General features: G+C 39.6%; 1 protein-coding gene across 1 annotated transcript in view; it reads left to right on the top strand.

Moving 5' to 3' along the window:
• LOC128736209 (uncharacterized) overlaps positions 1-25,543 on the top strand; it is a 133,048-nt gene that overhangs the window by 101,698 nt on the left and 5,807 nt on the right. Inside the window, exons 12-15 of the mRNA XM_053830688.1 lie at positions 1,562-1,612; positions 2,159-2,176; positions 11,509-11,766; positions 19,684-19,794. Coding sequence (XP_053686663.1) covers positions 1,562-1,612; positions 2,159-2,176; positions 11,509-11,766; positions 19,684-19,794 — 438 coding nt within the window. The remainder of the gene's footprint in view (positions 1-1,561; positions 1,613-2,158; positions 2,177-11,508; positions 11,767-19,683; positions 19,795-25,543) is intronic.

Here is a 25,543-nt window from a genome sequence, read left to right as displayed (position 1 = left end):
TAATTATGTCTTTCTTGGACTATGATGACTTACAGTAGTTTTTCGGGCTTCGGTTCCTTCTCGTTGTCCCGGGAAAATTGCTGGCAATCATTCTGCCTGTGGCTCACTTTCTTGCAGTAATAGCAGGCCTACAATTTCTTATTATTCTGTAATTTTTCAGCAGCTTTCGCAGTCGTGCAGCGTATGCGCATTAAATTTTTTCGTACATGTTGAGATAAAGCGGTTAAACTGTTTACAAGCAACCGCAATACCATCAACTTTGATTGGTGCGCCATATTGATTACTACGCCCCACTTATAGTAAGTTTATAAGAGATGTATCGTAGCCAACCAGTTTAATCGTGGTGATATAAGAGGGCAACCGCAATAAATCTGATCTGAAATCTGAAATAAACCGTTTTATTTTGGTTTTATATTTTATTATGGGCTAACTTTAAATAGTTTTTGACTTGTATCGTCTTGGAAATGCGCAACACCATGATAAAACCAAGGGTGCCAGAATGATGCATACCGCAATAAAACCTTCATTAAATTCTAATAAAACCAAGCGGCTTTAGAATGGTTACTTGGAAGGTAAATGAACCATGGGCATAATGGAATTTGGGCACAATTTATGCATAGACAATCATTCTGCTTTTTTAAACTGAGTCGATTAGGTCTGTTGCAAGCTTACGACAGATAGTTGGTGCAATAAATGCCTAACATCCATTATACCAATCATACATTATACCTTCCGTACATTGTGCCTATCATCAATTATGCCAATCGTCTATTAAGCCTCTCAACCGTATACCTGATAGGGTAATTCTCAAATTTGGATACTAATTACAATAGACTAAAATACAATCGACAATTTACATGTAAGTTGCCACATATTATGATAATGGAGTATTGACGAATTATTTGTTTTTGATAAACAGTAAAATCACAATGATAGAGAAAAGGTTCAATTTGCTTTCTTAAATGAAAAACTCAATTAGTAGGACACCGACATTAGTTCAGTAAAATAAAAACATTGTCACTGAGGCAGGTGTTTCCAGCGATCTAATCTGTAAGGTTACGGCTGTGATTGCCATTCTTCAGACTTGTAAGCCCAAGGGATTACGAAGATGGATAGAGCAAGCATACAGGGAAATTAATGGCGTGCAGGTTCAGAGGCGGAGCATTATGTTGATTACTTTATCCCGTTCACTGGCGTTCTTATTCATTGTTTATCTTAGTTTCACCGGTGAATATTATATCGTTTTTCCCGTTCCCAGCATCTTCAGTTAATAAATTGGAGCACAGTTTTCAAATATTTACCTCTACCAAAAGTTTATCTCTCTGACGTCTTGCATGGTTTTACGAATTTGCAATTCCATCTCATTTCACGCAACCGTTTATCTACCATTGTTTTCTGTATCTTTTATTATGACAATAGTAGTATCAAACTTTACATGCCCCCAGTACAAGAGCGAAATTTCAGTAAACAGTCGTCAAAAGCTAATTTTCCCCAAATATACTAATCAACACTTTAAATAGTATGTTTAGTACAAACCATCATGTGTAATATCGTTTTCCAGCGTCTTCCAGCTGTCCTAAACAGGATCGGAATAATTCTCGCAAGCCCCCTGGTAAGCTATCTTATCTATTCATCATCACTGGAAAAATATTTTCCACCCGCCCTCGTGCCAAATAGCATATTTGCTCAAGTTTAACCTGCCCAACATTTGCTAACAAAAAAAATTTCTCACAAACGCATACTTATGAGAAAAAAATGCCCACCCTTATCCACCCACCACAGAAAAATCTAACACAAAGTCACTCATTTGTTTTCTAAACCTCTCCTTAATTACTCTAAACAAGGTGCCACAATAGAAAGTCCAAAATATTATGCTATTTGCTATCGATATGCTCCAAAAAAATTGTTCTTTCATAGAAGCAAGCAGCTTAAAGAGTCGATTTTTCTTAAACCGATGTATTTTTCGCTAATTAATTTCTTGTTTTTTTATATATAAATATATTCTGCAATTTTTTTCTCTCTTACGTTTTGGGCTGATACAAATGTACTATTTTCTTTCCATTTACCGTTCCTTGCCTCGTTCACAAAATGCTGCGGCCTCTGATTTGGTTCCGAATCGCCAAACCCAATAACCAATTCCAAATGCCAATTCTCAAAGACATCACGATTATTGTCGGTAAAGTCCGTTTGACCTTCTTTCGCAGAACGTTTCACTAGAGCTAGAAACAACGGCAGTTGTTTTAATAATTTGGCTGTACACTAGCTAATGCTTTTTATATCACTAGATAGACAGTAACACAAACACACACAGGCGTTTAATAGTTTTAGAACAGCAGATTGCGCATATAATCGAGAAATTTAACTGACACCTAATATAATAAGCTTTTAAACAGATAAGTTTCCCGAAAAGGAAACTCGCTATACTAAAAAGAATCCATTAAACGAGAAAATATGATAAATTCGTTTGCCCGGAATAGCAATCGACATTCCAACTATTCATTTGTCGTTGTATTGGTAGGTTGCCGTTTGCTAGGGTGTCCGATAAATCAAAAATTCTACCAAACCGCCAGAGGCGGCCAACGGAAGCTTATTTTCGACCCATCTCGGGCACCCCTGGCCGGCGACCCACTGCTAAGCAGAACCCTTTGGCTTCGCTGCTAGTAGGTATAAATGTTCTCCAACCGATGTTATTTTAGTTCAGTTCCTTGGCTCGGCACTACCGCCGGAAGTACCTAACCTAACCTATACACAGCAGAGCTACAAGATGCGACAAATTGAATTTTCCCATTGTGACAATGTGCCAACACGTACACGAACCTCCGGGAAATAGCAATGTCCCTGGAGTGCTTTTTTAATTATGTTCACACCTTTCAATTTTTTTCCTGCCGGCATCAGCACTATCTCTGCTACTCCAACTTGGTACCCGATTGTGCAACTGCGCAGTGGCCAAAACGGTCAAAGGCTTCTAGTGGTGTACACTTGTTTTTTTTCAGGTAGAGATGAAGAGCTTTCAGAAACAGACGGTATCCGATTCGTGCGAATGAACTATGTATTTTATATATAGAGCAAATGAAATTAGAGAGCGCTTTCAATGTTCGATGTTCGTTGTTTGCTCCTTGTAGAAGTGCACACAATTAAAACATTGCGTTGGTTGATTTTCGTTAGTTTAGTCGCTGTTGATTTAGTCATATGAAGTTTGTTAGATTTTGTTCAATCCGTAGTTTTCGTTTTTCCTCGAAAATATGATGACAAAATATTAGTCCTACCTATTACTGCATTTATCAAACTATATTATAATTTAACGAGTCACATTAACATCGTGACCAATTCCGGTAATACTGAAAATATGATTTTATTTTTATATCGATATAAATCGAAAACCAATTGCATAACAAATTCAGTGAAACGACTTTTTTGGAGTCGGTAACTGCGGTTTTAAATTCTCATAAGCGCACATGTTGTCAAGCCATAGCCCAGAGAGCTAACCCAGTTATCAGATTGTAGGCGATATAAAGAATGGCACTATGCTCAACACCATGTGCTCGTTTTTATGCTTTGCAAACAAAAAAGTACCTATATATTTAACGAAACAGATGTGCAAACAAAGTAACATCTTTATTGGCAAGAAATTGTGATAGTTTTTCCCCCAAAATATGGAAAACAGAGTGCATGTATAAAGAGACCAAAGAAACTGGTCTCGTCCTATGCTTCGTTATATTTTTACGCTTTACGGTTTTCATAGCTGCGTAAAGAACAAGCAGGCATAAAAAAGTTCAGCCCTATGAAACTTTAAAGAGTTGCGATGAAAATGCTCCAGCGCAAACATTTTTTAATAAGGACAACCATTGAATAACTTTAAAATTTATTTGTAAAAACGTGATCTAGCAAAAGTAAACCCACTATTTATGATGTGAAAAGCAAAAACATTTATATTCATCAATGAAAATTTACTTGTACTTGTAAACTTGTAAAAGTGATTAAGACTAAATGAATACAGGCCATTCAATATACATAATTAATAATATTACCGTGACCCAGCTGAACTACCTTGGATTCAGTGGGAGCTTGTTGAACAGCTTTAATCCCTGTCTAACAGGAAGGAGCTCTCCGAGTGAGAATCGGCAAAAAAAAATTCGATCCATTCTCCGCCTCGTCTGAGATTGCACAAGGCAGTCATTTGGGTCCGCGGTCGGTTTCAACCTGGTTGACCCATCTAGCACGTTGAGTCCGTCAATTCCTGGTGCCGGTGGTGCTTGAAGAGAACGGATTTCACTACACAGTTGTCCGGCATCCTTGCGACGTGGCCGGCCCACCGCAGTCTCCCAACTTTCTCCAGGTGTACGATGGGAATCTCTCCAAGCAGTGCCCGTAACTCGTGATTCATAAGTCTCTGCCACTCTCCGCTTTCCGTTTGTACTCCGCCAAAAATAGTCCGCAACACCTTTCATTGAAAAACGGCAAGTGCATGTATGTCTTCCGTAAGCAAAGTTACTGTCTCAAGTCCGTAGAGGACTACCGGTCTGATTAGCGTTTCGTACAGCGTCAGCTTTGTGCGGCGGCGTATGCTCCTTGATCGTCTTGCGAAGGGAAAAGTAGGCTCGATTTCCAGCTTGAAAGCGTCGTTGGATCTCCTTACTCGTATTATTGTCGGCGGTGACCAGGGATCCCAAATATACGAACTCATCAACCACTTCCAGTTCATCGCCGTCAATAGTCACTGTCCGTGGGAGGCAAACATTACTTGCTCGGGAGCCTCTTCCAACCATATATTTGGTTTTCAACGTATTGATTTGTAACCCTATCCTCCCAGCATCTGTTTTTAGTTTTGCGTAGATTGCATCCGCTGTTCCATGGTTTCTATTAATGATGTCGAGGTCGTCTGCGAAGGCTAGGAATTGGCTACTCATACTGAAGATCGTTCCTCTCGTTTCGATGTCCGCTCGCCGGAACACACCTTCAATAGCGATATTGAATAACATACAGGACAGTCCATCCCCTTGCCGTAACCCACTGCGCGATTCGAAAGGACTTGAGAGTGCCCCCGAAACGCGCGTAGCACATCACTCGTTCCAGAGTAGCTTTGATGAGCCGCGTCAGTTTGTCTGGAAAACCGTAGTCGTGCATTATCTGCCATAGCTCTGCGCGTTCAACGGTATCGTATGCTGCTCTGAAATCCACGAAAATATGATGCGTGGGCACGTTGTGCTCTCGACATTTCTGAAGGATTTGTCGGACAGTAAAAATTTGATCCGTAGTAGCACGGGCACCCATAAAGCGCGCCTGATACTGCCCTATGAATTCTCATGCTATTGGGGATAGATGACGCCACAAAATCTGGGACAGTACCTTGTAGGCGGCGTTGACCAGCGTAATGCCGCGTTAGTTACAGCAGTCTAGCCGGTCGCCCTTTTTGTAGATGGAACAGACTACGCCTTCCATCCACTCCACCGGTAGTTTCTCTTCTTCCCAAATCCTTGAAATCAGTCAGTGAAGTGCCGTTGCTAGTGATTCTTGGCCATTTTTGTAGAGCTCTGCCGGGAGTCGGTCCTTTCCGATGGCACTATTATTCTTCAGCAGACCGATTTCTCGTCGGATCTCTTCGAGATCGGGAACCGGTACGCTGTTGTCGTTTGTAGATACTCCGAGGTTAACTTCCATCGCGTCTCCTGCTGGTATATCACCGTTGAGGTGCTCATCGAAGAACTGCTTCCATCTGTCGACCACCTTGCGCTCGTTTGTGATTAGATCTCCTCCCTCGTCCCTAAACATGTCAGGTTTTGGTGTGTGGGTCTTGCGAGTTTGGTTCACCTTCTCGTAAAATTTGCGGGTGTCATTAGCCCGGCACAGTTGTTCAAGCTCCTCACCATTTCTGTCCTCCTTCTGGCGCTTTTTCCTCCTCAGGATCGTGGTCAACTCATTCCGCGCTCGACGATACTTGCCCAATTTCGCTCTCGTGGATATGCTCAGATAGTTTTCCCAAGCTCTTTTTTTCCTCTCTATCGCTTCTTGGCATTCCCCGTCAAACCAATCATTTCGTGCACTCGAGGTTTCCACACCTAGCACCATGGTTGCGGCTTCATTGACTTCCGAGCGTATCCTACTCCATCCGTTTTCAAGGGTCGAAGCATCTAGATCCACAGAGGAAGGCAGAGTTTCATCCAGTACGCGTGCCTAGTTTTCGGCAGTTCGCGGGTGGTCTAATTGTCTAATGTATAGCCGAGGAGGGCGACTTTGTCGCGAGGTATAAACCGTCGATAATTTTGAGTGCACATGTAGTGCTACTAGGTAGTGGTCCGAGACAATATCCGCACTCCGTAGGGTGTACGTTGGTGATGTTCGAGAAAAACCTGCCCTCGATGAGAATATGGTCGATTTGGTTCGAGGTTCGTTGGTCAGGTGATCTCCAGGTGGCCTTGTGGATATATTTGTGGGGAAAGAAGGTGCTTTTGATCACCAAGCCTCGGGAAGCCGCAAAGTTGATGCATCGCTGGCCGTTATCGTTCGTGTCGGTGTGCATGCTATGGGGCCCGATCACCGGACTATACATTGCTTCCCTGCCGATTTGGGTCATCAGCAGTGTAGCGGAGAGCTCCATCGGGCATATAGGCCGGAATCAGCGGAACGATTGGTTTGACAATAAATGTAGGAGGGTGATGGATGAGGAGAACGCTGCGCGGGCGGCCAAGATGCGCAGTGCCACACGTCAGAACGTGGAAAGACACAAACAGAAGAAGATGCAGCGAAACCAAATCTTTCGGGAGAAAAAGCGCTACTTGGAAGAGCATGAATATGCACAGTTGGAGCGGCTGCATCGTTCTCAGGAAACGCGAAAGTTCTCCCAGAAACTGAACGGATCCCGCAAAAGCTTTGTGCTGCGAGCCGAAATGTGTCGGGATAAGACTGGCAGTATTCTGACGGACGATCGTGAGGTGACCGATAGGTGGAAGCAGCACTTCGACGAACACCTGAATAGCGCCCAGGCGGAGAACCATGGTGGCGGGAAAAGCTATTTCGACGGTACAACAAACGGGGAAGAGGTGCCAGCCCCAACGATAGGCGAAGTTAAGGAGGCCATCATGTAGCTAAAGAACAACAAGTCAGCTGGAAAAGATGGCATCGGAGCGGAGCTTATTAAAATGGGACCAGAAAAGCTGGACGTTTGTCTACACCGACTAATTGTTAGAATTTGGGATACGGAAATATCAAATATTGACACTGCAGCAGATCCTTCAAAAGGGCCGTGAATACAGAGTTCCCACGCATCATTTATTCGTTGACTTCAAAGCCATATATGATACCATCGACCGGAAAGAGCTATGGAAAATCATGGACGAGAACAGCTTCCACAGGAAGTTCAAACTGATTAAATCTATGACGGATGGTACACAGTGCTGTGTTCGGATTTTGGGTGGATTGTCAAGTTCATTCGAATCACACAGAGGGCTTCGTCAAGGTGATGGTCTTTCATGCCTGCTGTTCAACATAGCGCTACAAAGTGTTATGAACCGAGCGGATATCAACACGCGGGGCACGATATTCAACAAATCTAGTCAATTCGTCTGCTTTGTCGATGACATGGATATTATCGGCAGGACATCTGTGGCGGTGGCTGAACAGTACACCAGACTAAAGCGCGAGCCAGAAAAGACTGGGTTAAAGGTAAATACGTCTAAAACAAAGTACATGCTGGCCAGCGGAACCAAGGAGATTCAGAGGCGTATTATCAGCGAAAGTCGTGCTGACTATGGGCTCCACAAGCAATTGCGGTCGAGCAGACTAAGTCCAAAGTACAAAGTACAAAGTGCACTCTCTACAAAACGCTTATTAGACCGGTTGTTCTCTACAGGCATGAAACATGGACAATGCTCGAGGAGGACCTGCGAGTGCTCGGAGTTTTTGAACGACAAGTGCTAAGAACGATCTTCGGCGGTGTACAGGAGAACGGAATATGAAGGCGGAGGATGAACCATGAACTCACACAGCTTTATGGCGAACCCAGTATCCAGAAGGTGGCTAAAGCTTGACGGATATGATGGGCAGGGCATGTTGCAAGAATGCCGGACAACTACCCTGCAAAGATGGTGTTCGCCTCAAATCCGGTAGAAACAAGACGACCAGGAGCGCAGCGAGTAAGATGGTTATGGAGTAAGACCAGGTGGAGCGAGATCTGGCGGAGAGTACTCGGTGTCCAAGGAGAGCGGTAGCCCTCAACCGAGTTGTGGTAACCGATCAATGACTAATTTTAGTCATAAATAGGTTGCAGCAACCAGAAATGACAAAAGCGTGCTACTTGGGTGATGTCCCGTGGTGAGCAGCTGTCGTACGTTGCCTCCAGCTGCGCATAGAACCCTTCCTTCTCGTCGTCAGGTCTACCTTCGCGTGGACAATGCACGTTTATGATGGTGTAGTTAAAGAAACGACCTTTTATCTTTAACACGCACATCCTCTTGTTGATCGCTTTCCAGTGCATTACGCGATCCTGCATTTTGCCCAACACTACGAAGCCCGTTCCCAGCTCGTTGGTCGCTCTACCACTCTGGAAAAATTTGACTTTGTCTCCCCGGATTTTCCACATCTTTTCGCTCTTGCGACAGATCTCCTGCGGTGCCACGATGCCAAACTTTCAGGGTTCTAGCTGATCGAGCACCAACGAAAACCCACAACCTTGTCGCCACCAACGAAATTTAGCGATGTATAGTTCCAGGTACCAAGTCTCTATTCCATGCCCTTATTTCGTCGCCTTGGTCCATGCCGAATATTCCGACAAGATATTTCTTGACTCTTGTTAGTTTTTTTTAGGTTTAGATAGGTAGCCGTCCTAGGGCTTACGCTATCGAGTCTCGTGATGGGGCTGCCATCTTGCAGTGTCGAGACACACTGTGCCTCCTCCTCTGTCGGTATACGACCTTAGTTTCCACCGGGGTTGGTTGCCCGTTCTCCGCTAAGGTTACTCGTATTCCGGCTGGTACCACGTGGAGGTACATGTAGAAGTTGCTAGATCAGATGGGGTCTGTTTTACGCATTATCTAACATTACCAACCACGCTTTCACATAAAAAATGCTATTTTGGTCTAGTACTTCTTTACCGTTTGTCCGGTTGCTACGTCCTCTCGGCGCAAGGCACAGAATTTGGATCAGGCCACCTTGCTCCCTGTCTTCCTCTTCAGTTTCTGCTCCACTTTAGGGTCGCGCAACACTATCCGTCGGACGGCCGAAGCCACACTTCTTTGCTCCGCGGTGTAGCTGGCAGGTACGAGCAAAGCGTCGAGCGTAGAGTTGCTTGACCTGTTTCACCAGCGCTGGCTGCTGCAAATCAACAGATGATCTGTCATTTTTTTTCTGTACACAACAGGGTTGCTACGATTGACGATGCATAGATAGATTCACCACCAGGTGGCTGGGTAATCGCAAGGAAAATCAGTTCTTTTCTAATACATACGTTACAGCTGGACAAACATCTGTAATTCTGGGTCTAGCCATCATTATGCCAACTGGAGCTGAAGCTGAAGAAGATGGTGCACGCACCATCTTAGCGTCTTAGCAGAATCTCGAATACGAGTTATCTCGAATACGGGAACATTGTGATAGATTTTTGTTATGTAACAGAATTAAACGGAAGACTATTTCTTCAACTCGTAATGTTAGGTGTACATATTTAATTTCAGGTAAATGAGAACATAATTGTAAATATATATTTATATAAAAAAATAAATATATTAAAAATAAACATATATACATAGCTTATTATAACGTAGTTTTTTACATAAGCGCATTGTCACTTAAACGACTAGATGGTTTTTCAAATACAAATTTAATGATGAAGATACCCAAGGAGGCAAATGTCTAAACATGTTTTAAGATTAGTTTTGAATATACTTTCACTTTGATTATGTTTCGATTGCCAGTTTTTACAACTTTTTAATCTATAGCAGTACGAAATATGACTAATTTTTACCTAAATCGTTCATTAACTTGCTGTGTATAGAAGATACGTGTTTAGTTTCTTCTGCAAAAGTATGTTGTGTGTTTTTAAAAAATGCAACTGTTTGTAAAACATTATTTTTCCCAAAATTACATAGTTTTGAAGCTATAGTGAAAAACCCGATTTTTGGGGGTCCGTCATGAAAGACGCCTAATATCTCAAAAACTGTGATACTTAGACAAATAAAGTTTTCATGAAAAAGCTTCATAACAAGATTTTTCACAACTTTCTTGAACGTACTATAGCAAACTAGAAAGTTAAGCTTTGCAGCGCCACCTATGTTAGAGTTCCGAACTAATATTAACCACCAGTCGTTGCGTTTATTGATGAACGGAAATTCTTCCGAAGACGCCATATTGAAAAAAAATACTATAAAAAGAGTTATTAAAAAAGTTCACTATTCCGAGCATTCAAACCACTGACTGTACGATGGTTAGATGATGATTGGATGATCGGCCGATGATTTTGAATGGATGTAATTACCTTCAGTCGTCCATAAAGAAAGCGATGCACGATGGTCGCTTTTATAATACCTAAATGATGAAAATGAAATACTCAATAAATATATCTGTTGCATAATAGCTCATTGAGTGCTTATGTGATAAAATATGATCCTAATATAATGTTTTAATCATGGGTAGCATCTTAGCCAAGAACCATACCAACTAATGTTCTTCAAATTTACTAGTTTTGTGCAACTGATACAGTCACTCAATATAGGTAAAAGCAAGCAGACTTTTATTCGAAATAAAAAAAATCGTCAGAAACCGGCTGCCGTAACTGATTTAATAACATAAAGGTATAAAGAGAGACAGCATCATGAAAGAGGAAACTATTTATACATCAGCAAATGTTAAGAAAAGTCCTGTTCCACTTTGCGAGCCAAATAAAGTTAGGGTTGCAATAAAACTGTACAACTGTTTTAGTGTTTCAGAAGCTTATATGATATCAAAGAAGTTCTTCTTTATATCACATCAATTTTATTACGGCTCATTATCATGATAGCCATCGCAGTTTCACAAATGTATAACCACGTATTGGTTTTATTAATGTGCGCTTGGCGTGGGTAAAATGCATTATTTGCATGTTATTAAAAACTTGAACTACGTATAAATGAATTTTTTATTACAAGGAATCGTATTGATTTTACGACAACAAGCTTTCAACAACACATTTTAAGTTCAGGATGTAGTCCAGACTGGATATCGAAAAGCTTCCTCAATTTTTATCACATTAAACTATACATAAGAATCCATTCCAACCTCAAGTCACCGCTGCTCCGTGTTTCAATGTAGCCTACCGTAACAACATTAACAATCGTTTAACCGTGTGTCGTAGAGTGTCCTCGTCTGCTTGTCTAACCCAGCTCGTGTTCGTTCAATCCGGTCATCACCTGCTCCGGCACTAACGACAATTGCCATTCCAAAAACTGCGATCAAACTGAACTCAGTGACTTCGTTAGCCCCGCAGTGCTTCTCCGCTAGTATTCCGCTTTTAAAGTCCAAATACTGTATCCAACTAAGCAGGAAACTATCGAAACCGAGTTCCGCACGGCCATCGCATCGGAGAAAACTGCCGCTGGCACCCAACCGGGAACAACGGCAACGACACCTTCCCCCCTTGGCGGCCCCAATTCAGCGGCTACAACGGCTAGTGCTTCCTCCTCTCGGCCAGCCAGCATCCTCGTGGAAGAAGGCGGCGACGCTACCGCTAGACAGCGGGTTCAACGGCAGCAGACTGTACAGACTCAAATCAACGACGTTGGCGTGATGGAAACGAGCTTTGTAAGTTGTAGAACAAATTGCGTTAACTTTTCCTCATAAAACTATTTCATCCCAATCGTGTAACTGGTAAACAATGATCCGCTGCATATCGATGAATACGAATTTAATTTAAAATAGATAAATGAATTCTAGTAACCTTTTCTGTTTCGCTTGTTGAAAATAAGTACAGCATCGAAACAATGACCGTTCTGCTGTTTACCATGTTCACGCTGCTATTTTAATATGATCGATAAATGGAAATTCACTGGAAGCACGAATTTCTCATTCCTGTGCCGTGTGCACATAATCGAAAGTCTCACTCGATAGGAAATCCGCAGGTAACGTAACGTAATTACTCATAAATATCATCCCGGTTATCGGTATCGTGCCAGATCCTCCCGTTGCGTTGAGTTATTGTTGCTATTATTGGAGAGCGGGGAAAAATCCTTGCATCACACGCAAAAAGTGCTGCGCTGCTGTTGCTGCTGCTGCTCAGCATGAATTGGGTTAACGCCGCCGCACCGATGAAAGGATGAATTATTTCCCATCAGAGCACGCTAGCGGCATTTTAATTAATTTGCCGACGTCACTTCCGAACTCGCGAACGCGCGAGCAGCGCCTTTTTTGATACGGTATTGTTATTATTATTCAGTTCACAAGCACTGATTGACTGAGATATTATTGATTTTAATCTGATTAGTTAGCTCGTCTTTGAAGATGTTTTTGTTTTAGAGCCGGAATATTAACTCTGATAAGATTACAGGTCCTTGACAAGATTAAATCTGTTAATTTAATGAAACAAACGAGGATTATACGTTGTATCTTGTATGTATCAAAACAGTGGAAGGAGCCTTTCGTTCATTAATCATGATCAATCAATTAGACAAATGCTAACATACTGAATCTGCAAATTCTGCTAATAAAAAATGGCGAAATAAAGCAACAACAGAAGAAGTTCTTCTACTAACTGCGTTAGCTGCAAATATATTTTCGCAGACTTGTGAGTTAACAGACCGAATTGACAATTTCAACTACTGTCAATTAAAAGAAAACGATATATTGTTCTTATAATTAACATTTGGCTGTATTTATATGTATATCTTGATGTATAATTAAATAGATTCGATATGTTCTAACAATCAGATGCTGGTTAGCCTCACCTGGGTTTAGGTCAGCCTGTTTTATTCTAGGACTAGGTTCTACTTATTTTACTTCATATGATGGTAAAAATTCCAGAAACCTTATGATAAAAAAACCACCAATTATTGCTACCGGAATCGGTTTCAGGTGTTAAATATGCGACCAAATCATATATATTGTCTCCCTTCATCAGAATTAATTTACCTCCACATCCCCCATTATATTTAATGTCTTAATTTCCTCCCTTAAACAACCCTTTCAAATGAAATGAAATATAATGCAAAATGCTTTCAATGAACCTACAATAAAACAAAAGCCACCTGTATAACAGACCCCAGAAACCAAGAATGCAGAAAATAATTAGTCGTTTTTACTTTCCCAACAATTTACTGCTTCGTGGACATTGTTTTCTAAAGCCGGTAAGTGTTGTTCTGCTATTTCCACTACCTTTCTCTCTCTATCTACCTCTACGTTTGATTATTTTTTGCCTCAAGCTGAACCTGAGCACAAACAGTGTATGATCTAACATCGCTACCATAGGTTACCCGTAGTACCCCCCCATCTAGGACCGCTTTTCTCTCACCCGTAGTTTGTCTCGCAACATTATGGAAAATAATTGAAAGAATAAAAAAGAATAGTCATACATTAGTTTGCATGAAACCAAACGGTGCAGCCTCAGCAACCCACCCACCCACAACGATAGTCACATGTGTGTAGATTGTGCAATAGCGGAAAACATAAAAACAATGCTCACGACATTTGCAATTTTCCATTTCTGTAAGCGATTGCTGCCGGAGGCAAAAAATAATACCACGAACATTGAACACGATAGGTACCTTCTACCTGTGCGCACAGACGGAATAACCAGCAGAGTCAACCGAAGACGCTGCTCACATCTGACTTTATGAAAAAAATAAATTCACATTATGGTTGAGCTCATGAACTACCTATATGGAAACGAGAATGTAGTCGGTTGTTTTGGTTGATAAGGATGAGGGTTACAGTAATGTCCGCTGTACCGAGACACATCTTGGTATCTTTGTGTGTATGATTTGTACTCAACCATTCTAGTATAATGGTAATATAACTGACAAAAAGAGTTATTCGGAGAAGTTAAAATCTGAATTGTAAGAGATTAGATCGATCTCGATCGATCTAATTAGTATGTAATGCGAAAGAATATCAAATAATCCTTCGTATACCAAAAACTGTATCCATTGAACATAAAACAAATATGTGTACAGTTTCCTGTTCTAAATTTGCATGCCTTTATGGCTTATATTGTTTTTCGTGAGCTACCACCAACAAAATTAGAACCAGCACTTCACAAGCTGTATGACCGTCACACTGGCCAAAGACCGAAGATAGTATGAAAGTTGGAGAATGCACAAAAAAATAAATATTCATCCCTTTTGAACAAAAAATATTCGACTCCTTCAACGAAAACGCAACTATCGGCGAGCACTCGAAACTTTACCGCTACTGTATAATTGTCGTCTTGGTCCTTTATGCAGAACAACAATTTGGATATTATCGCACTCTTATGATGGCATTCATAACCAGAATTTGTCATAAAAACCGCAATAAGAGTGCAATAAAACTCACTTCGTTCCTTGCAATATTTCAGAGAACAAAATTGGGGATATATTATCAGAACGTACGTGGCGTCTAAATTGATGAATTTTTCGTTGTTGTAGCAAAACTGCTTTACAGTTTTCTGAAACGACAATAATCGGAGGAAAAGTCGTAAATTTCGTTCTAATGTTATTTTCATTCTATTTTTTATGAGATGTACTGTTCAATGAAATCGATTCCAATCATTGAACCTCTGGAACAACTCTAGAAGAGTATTACTATAATCTTAGAGCATTAATATAATCTTAGAGGATTACTGTGAATCTATCGACGCTTTTCTTGCTCGATAATATTCTCAACAACTCTAATCCAGACTGTACAGCTTACTTTTTTTGAAGATTACTCAAGTAGATTGGCAGAAACGCTCAATCTCCATTAGTCTGGTTAATATTATTTTGACTGAAGTTTTTGGGGCGTCTTAGTAGAATACAATTCATGTTTTGTAACACATACATACTCTCATTTCACCCTGAGCTCGTTTGCTGTCGAGTATAGGGGCCTCGAAAAAATTCCAAAATTTTAGTTGTCACCCGTTAAACAAAAAAGAAAACTTTTCAATTAAATTCTACTATGTATATTTATTCTTGACAGATACGTATTTCGCCTACGACTTGCAGGCTTCATCAGTTCGAAAACAGACACTGATGAAGCCTGCAAGTCGTAGGCGATATACGTATCTGTCAAGAAAAATTAAACATAGTATAATTTAATTGGAAAGTTTTCTTTTCTATTTAACGGGTGACAACTAAAATTTTGGAATTTTTTCGAGGCCCCTATACTCGACAGCAAACGAGCTCAGGGTGAAATGAGAGTGTGTATGTGTTAACTCTTTCTATCCTCTTTCTGTCAATATTTTTTGTTTTGTTTATGCTTGCCAAGTTTTGCTTAAAATGACGTCAAAACAAGAAGCATTCCGCGAGCGCGTTATACACATCTACGAGCTTCCACAGAAATCTCGGGAAAAAGCTTACGGTACAACATTTCAAAAGCAAATATGTTGCAGCTTAGACTGTTTACCATATGATATGGTTACAGTAATTAAAATTTTCTTTAAACATTCGTCTGGTGCATCTTAATTGATATCCAAACCAGAGGGCTTGTTGTTGAAGAAACGAGAAAGAGAACGATGTTCTTCTGCGTCCATAATTTTGGCTGATCTTTCACTTACTTGCTTGCGAATAGTTGTTGGGCATCTTAGGACATGGAGTCCATGATGCACCAGACGAATGTTTAAAGAAAATTTTAATTCCGTTTCTACAAAAACATCATGTAGATGGACAACACGTGTTTTGGCCAGATAGAGCATCATCGCATTACGCCAAAAAAACGCAATCGTTCCTGAATACCCATTCGATCCCATTTTTACCTAAAAACCACGATCCGTAAAATCTGTCTCAATGCGCCCAATCGAAGATTTCTTCGAAATTTTGAATTCTTTGGTGTACAAAAATAACTGGAGAGCCACGAATTGCAAACAGTTGATTGGTAGAATCAAGAGATGCATTCGCAAAGTTGACATGACGACCGTACAACGCTCCTGTTTCGACGTAAAACGAAAGCTTCGCCGAACAGCCGATTACGGACCGTTTTCAAATGTACACTATTTTTTTTCAACAATGGATAATGTATCTTTAATTTCGGTAAATCAGATCTTCTTCTTTTTTTTCTTCTTTGTATTTTTTGACAGCTTAAGAACAAATTCCAAAATTTTAGTTGTCACCCGGTATATTATGAAGTATTTCCTAAATTTGAAATTAAACAACTAACAAATGGCACTATTCTGTAAAGAAGAATAACTGGGCTTTCAAATGGAGTAAAAAAGTTTTTGCTATGGAATAAACTACAAACGACACGATCTTGTAAAGAGAAAGGATAGTGCTTTCAAATGAAGTGAAAAAAAAAGTTGGCAGCCATCTTGGATTTGGCCGCTATATTGGATTTTATCAAAAAATAGCCATTTTCGCCATGATACCCCCAACCAATTTTCAATTTAAGACCACCATTAGAAAGCCGAGAAAAAAAAATACTAGAAGCAACATCTTTCAAATTATATGTGCAGGGACACTGACTAAATGGAACAATTAACTATCTGTCGTAAGGTTTACAATTCTCATGTAATGTTAAATCTTGCTACAGAAAATTAATTGTGTAATCGGGTTAATTCCACTGCACATTAAAATTAGTTAATGTTTCTTATAGCATTTTTTTCTCAGTTTTCCAATGGTGATCTTAAAATGAAAATCGGTTGGTTGTTAGTTATTTAATTGCAAATTTAAGAAATATCACATGAGATCAATCAAGGTTTCCTACGAAAACAAAAATATTGTTCGAAACAATTCATAACCACAAACTTTTTTGACGTAGAACTACGTCGTTCAGGAAGGTAGCTGGGATAAGGGTCGTTCCAAAAAAATTATCTCGAAAAGTGATCAGGTTTTGGACGCTCATAACTTAGCGATCGAGTCAAACAGTTGAGTCGTGTAGTCAAGTCGAACAGTCCAGTCTAGCAGTGACCGACTCAAACTTCGTTTTACGACTTCTACCATCCACCCGCACTCTAACAAAGTCTATATTGCAAGGGTTTTCATGCAAAATGCTAAATAATAGTCCAGTATCTTGGATTTCAAAATAGCGTCAAATATCCACCCCTAGCTAAAAATATACATATTTACAAAAAAAAAACGCAGGTAAAAAATTGCCCGTAAAAAACACGTGTAAAACACGCGCGGAGTTGGCTAAATTATACAAGCTTTGGCAATTGACGGGTAACTGATCAACTTATCAAGAGAAAGTACTGTCAAAATATTTTTCGTCACTACTTTGATAGAAGATGACTATTTTTCTTCAGAAATAGTCCGTCAGTTTTCTGTCGCTGTCGTTGACTATGCTGTCTCTACCGGCGATGTTTGCCAGCTCTGGTTGAAAACACCTTGCGGCGATTTTTCTTCTGCCTTGGATCTTTTTATTTCGATGGGTATTGACCCTAAAACTGAAATTCCTTGAGTTTGGGTTCTAGAAACAAATAATTGAGCCGAGGGGCCCATTTTTTAATCATGACTAATGTGGATATTTTAGGTTTTCTGGCTGTAATCTTGTCCAAAATAAAAAAAAACCCTCCACCGTCTTTGTTTTAAATTACATCTGGCTTTTGAGAGCGGATTGCAAGCAATCTTTTGTCAAGTAGTTTGACAAAATATACTTTTATATTTTGTTTTCTTTCGAAACGAATACTGTCAGCAAAGATAAATATTTTTCCATGCAACTTGTCACCAAAAGTCAACCGCAATTTAAAATTTCGGTATCGTTTAAGATAGTTTGGAATTCCTGCAACGTCATTTCCAATCATTTGTAGTCTATGAAAAATATTGATGTAATTCTTCTTCTCTGCCTCTCCTTTTCCTACTTTACTTCTCCTTCTCCTTCTCCTTCTCCTTCTCCTTCTCCTTCTCCTTCTCCTTCTCCTTCTCCTTCTCCTTCTCCTTCTCCTTCTCCTTCTCCTTCTCCTTCTCCTTCTCCTTCTCCTTCTCCTTCTCCTTCTCCTTCTCCTTCTCCTTCTCCTTCTCCTTCTCCTTCTCCTTCTCCTTCTCCTTCTCCTTCTCCTTCTCCTTCTCCTTCTCCTTCTCCTTCTCCTTCTCCTTCTCCTTCTCCTTCTCCTTCTCCTTCTCCTTCTCCTTCTCCTTCTCCTTCTCCTTCTCCTTCTCCTTCTCCTTCTCCTTCTCCTTCTCCTTCTCCTTCTCCTTCTCCTTCTCCTTCTCCTTCTCCTTCTCCTTCTCCTTCTCCTTCTCCTTCTCCTTCTCCTTCTCCTTCTCCTTCTCCTTCTCCTTCTCCTTCTCCTTCTCCTTCTCCTTCTCCTTCTCCTTCTCCTTCTCCTTCTCCTTCTCCTTCTCCTTCTCCTTCTCCTTCTTCTCCTCCTTCTCCTTCTCCTTCTTCTCCTTCTTCTCCTCCTTCTCCTGCTTCTTCTTCTTCTTCTTCTTCTTCTTCTTCTTTTTCTTTTTCTTTTAAGGCAAGAGTCATTATACGGCATTCTTGCAACATGTGCACCTTTTGGAAACCGGCTTTACGGTAGAGCGACGAAAGTTCTTGATTCATCCTCTCCTCCTAGTCTCACCTCCTAGGTTGCAAGAAATTCAAGAATAACGAAAACATCTTTTGTTCTACATATCAGACACTCTTTAAGATGGCAGGAAAAATGTCACCAGTCTTGGAGACATTTTTTTGGTAGTCTCTTTTGCTGTTGCGCCCGTAAGCCAAACATACAGCTTTCCTCCAAACAACACGGTTTTAAATACGAAGGTTACGAATACTTATTCTTCATCACTTTTCCATACTATTTCAATTGTAACTGTAAGCAAAAAGTTGCAAATGCAGGTCATTTCTGCACGACATTTTGTATGAATGGTCAGCTAACGTATGAAAATGTTTGCTTATTGTCATGTGCATATTCTGGCTAATCTCGACACTTATCAGATAGGTACTTTCAGTACAGAAAGAGTACAGAACGATGGTATTGGTTAAGAGTCTGATATGGTATCGCATGCTGGTAAATGTATAGAAAATGTGTAACCGTTCGGTCCCTGGTTACAACTAATTTCCATCGTTCTGGCAGATCTCGAATACCGTTACGGTGAAAGTCGTAGTCTTTTGAGGTTACCTACGTATCATGGCATATTTTGATGTTATCAAATAAGCGAAATTGCTAATCAGCCGGACCATGTGCCAGTGAACAGAATAGGTGATAATAGGACTCTAGGAAAATTGGGGTTTAACCTGGGTTTAGCAACATGATGGTAAGAATTGTCATACTGTAAAATCACTTTTTCGTGTCTCTGGTCTTTCGTGTTCAATCGCATCTGCCTATATTAGTTACTAGTAATGGTTGCGGCTTATTTTGTGTTCTTCCATCTCAATAGAACATGAAGTGTAAAAGTATACAGAGCTTTCTTTCATACTTTTGGCAAAAATGGGCATTTTCAGTCAACTTTTATAAATTTAACTAAAATATAAAGCCCAAACAATACATACTAGATAGTTAAATTCCGAATTTCTATTATAAACCCATGAATATTTCTCTGTAAAACTATCTTTCTAAAATATACATACACAATCAATTGTTTAATAATAAACGCCATTGCACATTGTTCTAACTGTGTTCCCTCTCGGTAGGGTGTGAAGAAACGAGAGTCGGGTGGACCGAACGAGATCGTGGCCTGTACCAGCTGCGCCGGAGGCACCAGTCCTTGCACACACTCGGCGAACAACGGTTGCGCAACTGAGGTAAGTTCTGTAAATATATCAGGAAAAGCAAGTGCAATTGTTGAGTCATTAAGTTTAGTATCTTTATAAAAACCTGAGTGAAAAACTGATATCCGACCTAAAAGGAAAAAGAATTCTATGGAAAATTATATTAAGAATGGACCCTTAATTTTTATACTTGAAGCCATGTAACATCCAATGTCTTATATTTACTTTTCTTATAAAATTGTTTGATTAATGTTATGCGATACAAAAAAAATCAGAGGGGTTGTGTACAGGACACGACCGTATATATAGGTGACGCAGGACTACGTAAGTCTCTTTGTAGTGATAGTAGCATGTATCCATGCTTGTAATCTTTCGATTCTTCATGTATACATGCTATATGCAACATATATACATGCTACATGCGTTGTATGTAACATTTATCAAAGTAGTAACATTGCATACGTTCAAGCCTCAAAAGATTTCAGAGTTATTTCTACGTACATTTGGAAACAATTTAACAAAATCAAGAACACAAATTATTGCTTTCCTGCTACCTTACAGAAATTAAAGATTGAAGGGATTTTACCAATTCAATCGTATTTTATGAACAGCACATCTTTTCATTACACTTCTAATGAAACGGCAAGCATGCGTATTCATACAGAGTCATATTATAACCGAACACTACAGCTGTAGCACATTTTTCCAACACAGATATCAAATTCGTCTAGGTTTAATCGTCTCGCAGTAAAGAATTTGCGATCTGTTGGGACAATGAACTTGTGTTATTTTTTCTGGCACACTTCTCTAACACAGACATCAAATTGGACTACGTTTGGTCGTGTTCGTAAGAAATCTGTTGGCACGAGGGGACTTTGTCACTCTTTCTGGCGTACTTCCCAAGCAAGGACATCAGAATGGTCTAGGTTTAATCGCGGTGTTATGAAATCTTGTTGAAATGTGGTAACTTGGTCACTTGTTTTGGCTTACTTCCCAAGCACAGATATCAAATTGGTATAGGTTTAGTAGGGATGGGAATCGAAAGAAAAAGTATCGATATTTGGTATCGCAATATATCGGATTGATCCGATACCAAGCAATGAGTATATCCCTACCAAAGTATCGATATATCGATATTTACCGATATCGCACATCAAAAAGCTTTTGTTTTAATATCACTGTTACAGTTGAAAACCGTAGTAATCGACGTGCGATTCGGTTTTATACTGGTTCTATGTGTCGCAAATAGTGTACTGTGATCGCACAGTGGTGCATGTACTTGCGACATACAAAATAAGAATAAATCCGAATGTCGCACGTCAGTAGGGTTTACAACTGCAAGAGCAATAATTAGGTGTAATCCGAGTTAACGTATTTTGCTAAGACGCTCAACATAATGACTTCCAATTAAGTATAATCTACTTTTTCTTATATCGCAGAAATCCTAGCAGAAATCAAAACAATGTTTGCTATTCGCAAAGAAACAAAACTGTAAAAAATCAATTTCAGGTTCATCTATTTTGATTTTTTAAAAAGTTATAACAGGTAGTAACAACTGGGGCTGTGGAATGACTGCGGATGTGTTCACTGCGGATTCTCTGAAATGGCCTTATACCACACTTCCTTCTCTATCGTTGCTAGAAATATTCGTTGGGACAAATGCAGTGTTGTAAGCCGGTTTCTCTCATCGTCCATAATTCGTCCGGCGAGAGAAAACAAACGCTCCGAAGGAACGGATGTACCTAAAGCAGGCACAAACATCCGGGCTAATTTGTATAAGTGTGGATACTGATGAGCTATAGTTTCCCATATTTCTAGGGGATTGCTTTTTCTCGGCGATGGCGACCTGGCGAAATAGGTTTTAATTTCAGCAAGGGCGATCGAGCCGAAATCCTCGCTTTTCGCATCGCGTACATTAGCGGTTTGGATGTATGTATCATGAGCGCTCCACAAGTCGTCCTTATTCTGCTCTTCACTGCACAGCAAATTCTCATCTGAGGTTGTCATTATCATTGCATTTTCGGCCTCTTCTTGAAGCATTTTAATAATTTCTTTCTGGAGGAGCGACTTTGCGTTTGCTACAGACATTGCTCTTTGGAAATTGAATGACATGAACCGTGGGTCCAAGAGCGTGGCTAACGCAAGCGGCATATTATTTTCAATATCTTCAGTACGTGTTTTAATTCTTTTAGAACAAAATTTTTAAATTTTGTTGCAAGCTCATCATGCGGCGGTATTTCCACGGCTTGTACTTTCTGAAAAAAGAAACACATATTTAAAAAATATTTGGTGTAACATATTGAACCATGCCCGTATCGCCATCAGCTTCCGAACGATTTACTTACATTATTTATCATTTGCACCATTGGAATCACCTTGCCGGCTGTGGTATTTTTCTCTGCGGATATTTCTTCTGTAGCGAGGGCGAATGGCAGCAACACATTTTTGACAGCAGTAATAGTGGCAATTTCCATATTCGTTAGCAGTTCTATTTCAGAATGCTTTAGTGCGGCTAGAGTTACCGTTGGTAACAACTCAAGATATGAGTTTATCATGGTATATGTTGAACTCCACCTAGTTGGCACATCTTGTTGTAAACGTCGTAGCTGCCCTTCAGCAACACCGTGTTCTTTCTGAACCCTTTTAATTTCATCGGAAAAATTTTGTTTTCTGTGCGACATCGTTACGATGTTTTTCAATTTTTTCAAGAGTTCTGGGATACCAGGGACGTGGGGTACAGGTTGACTATTTACATGTTTGAATCCTAACGAATTGGCAGGGATCAAATTAATTGTATGTGCGAAGCATGGCACATGCCGCGACTTCCCAAATGCTTGCACAGAAGCTTTGGTTATGTTTGCAGCGTTGTCGGTGACAATAAGACTTATCTTTTTTACATCGATATCCCAAAGTTCTAAAGTTTCTCTTAACTTAGCTTCTAGGTAATCAGCAGTATGCGACTCAAATAAATGACAGACGCCAAGCACATTTGATCGCATTTCGCTATTTTCTGCATAGTGAACTGTTACACCTAAAAAACTGTTGGTTTGGTGTCTTTCTTGCCAGCAATCCATTGTTAGGCATACCGAAGGCAATTGCGATAAACGCTTTCGAACGTACGATGATATTACCTCATATGTGGCTTCCATGTGCGTTGTTAATGTTTTACGAGATGGAAGTTGCCAAAGGGGTACCGTCAGCTTCATCAAATGCCGGAATCCTTCCTTCTCCGGAGTTGATAAGCATAGGTTATCTTTACACACCATATAAAGTAATCCTTCTAGAAGTTCATTCGAACGGACGCCACCTTCTGCAATTTTAAATTATCGCCTTTTAAAAAATTTACTTCACTGTAATGTTGTGCACATAATTTATACAACAGAATACTTTGTAACACAAATTATTTACTAAAAATATCCCGCTGATACGTATTTCACTTGTAACTTATAAACCTATTCGGTGCTTAAGTGAGTAATCACCAATAAGTGTAGCAACACAGGTGTTAGTTTTACAAAGCCATAGGTGATTAAAGGATAATGGAATAGGTAAACAATTACAAACAATAATGGAATGAGGAAGTTTGAATAATTCTAAATAGAAAATGAAACGGCGAATGTCGCAAATGTAAACAAAACGGGTGAGTTATTCTTTGCTGTACCCGGTTTGTTTATGCTTGCGATATTCGCCCTTTTGTTGGTTACATCTTCAATTTCCCAATCTTTAGTTTTAAAAAACAGTCATGTTACTGTACTAAAATCAAGGTTTCTCTTCAAAACACGGAATAGGATTGTAAGTTACTCGCTCAAGATTTGAAAAACAAATTTCTTACATTAGAATTGAGAAAAACGTAGTTTGTAACACACCTGTAAACATTATGCTTATATTATGGTTTAATTCAATGTCACTGCTCAATAAAAGCTAAACTTTTTTTTGTTAAATTCATCACTGTTAAATGATTTATTTTAAAAGCGCGTGGAAACGTTTTTTCGCACGTTTAAAGTATACCATATAAAGATAAGAGGGGGTTTTAATATATCATTCTTCTGTCATACAGTTTTGTTTCCCGGAATACCTATTACTTTCATTTTAAATTTTACGTTGCTTTATATTTAAATTTAAATTGTATTAGAGTTCTTATTTATCTTTTGCAAAGTATTTTTTATAATATAAAAAAGTACTTTTTTTGTAAAACGAAATGTATATAATACATTATTTTCTCTTTAACACAAAACAATTTAAAATAAACGATAGAAACCGCATTCGCAATAAACTAAAAATTAAGCTTACCACCGTATGCTTTCTTCTTGGAATAAACCGTTTCCAATGTCGGTTGAGAATTATCGGCTGCTCTTCCGATTGCCTGAGATGAATCTGAAGCAGTAATGCTTTTGCTGCACGAAGGTCTTTCCGCGCTGTGTACAGCTCTGAGGCATTCCGAACTCTGTAAATAAAAATAACAAATTAAAACACTTTAGGACAATACTGTAATTGACTTACCTTTTCTTTAGCTTTATTTGAAATCGTCGATTTTTTTACCCCATGGTATAATTCCATGTGTTTCCATAAATTACTAGTATTCCCGGAATGGAATACTTCTTTCTGACTTGCACATTTCGTGCATTTTGCACGTTTTCCGTCCACTTTAACAAAAAACTCCCAAACTCCGCTTTTTGTCGGCGCCATAGACGATAAATTTACGAATTTAAGTTTTAAATTTAAACACTTCGAAAAGCGAAACGCGTGCACACCGTTCGAATTCCAAAACAAGTAAAAAGAGAAAAAGAGTACGCAATGCATACGTTGTCCTTGTTCCACAGTACACACGATGATTCTCATGCCTATTAACCGTTGGCATCCGTCAACGGAACGAAAAGTCAGTGATGTATGTTTTTTTTCTTCAAAATGCGCGAGTTCGTTTAAATAAAACGTCTTATCGGTCGCATCACAGAACCAATGTGATATATACAGGTGTGGCAATGTTGGTTAAGTGGTGTTAGTGCAATGAAGAAATTTCATCATGGTGTGGGTGGAATCGTAAATCGACCAATCACGATGAGGCGTGACGTCAAACTCCAAAAACAAACCCCATTGTCCGACGAGGTTTGTTTTTGTAGTTTGACGTCGTTTTCTGATTTTTCGCTATTAATACCATCAAATGTCTTCATCTGCCACACCTTTTTAAACCTCATTGTCACAGAACGCGATGTGTGCGCAATAGGCGCCTTGAAAATGTTACGCAACGGTACGTCATTGAAAATGCGCCTTGAAAATGTACGCATCCGTCGTCATTGACGGATACTAACGGTTGAATTTAATCGACTCGAAATTCCAATGCTTTTGATTTTTTCAATCCATAGAAGCCCCAGAAGCAGAAGCAAGGGAATGTGCTGTAATCTGTAAATAAAATCGGCCAGTATCGCGAGTATCAACATTGAACTGTCATGCTCGACGTTTTGCTTTTTTTCGTTATTATTGCAGTTTGTTTTGTAAGGCATCGAGCAAAAAAAGTTGCAAAGTTTTAGTTACAAATTTGCTTTTATTAGTAATTTTTCACAGTTAATTTCATTTTTGTGCAAAGTATGTAGTGAAAATGGGTAAAATAAGCTGCTGCATTCCAACGTGTGACGGCATAACTTCACCCGGATCAAGCACAACAAGTTCAGTATTGCGCATTTCAATGCACCTGTATGATTAAGGCTAACTATACGTACTAAATAAACTAAATATTCATATTTATTTGTTTTAGGTTTCCAAAAAGTGAAATATTGCGACGAAAGTGGTT

This window comes from Sabethes cyaneus, chromosome 2, assembly GCF_943734655.1.
Source record: "Sabethes cyaneus chromosome 2, idSabCyanKW18_F2, whole genome shotgun sequence".
In the NCBI taxonomy this organism is placed as follows: Eukaryota; Metazoa; Arthropoda; class Insecta; order Diptera; family Culicidae; genus Sabethes; species Sabethes cyaneus.
The sequence above is the reverse complement of the archived record's forward strand: the minus strand, read 5'-3'. Positions and strand labels throughout refer to the sequence as shown.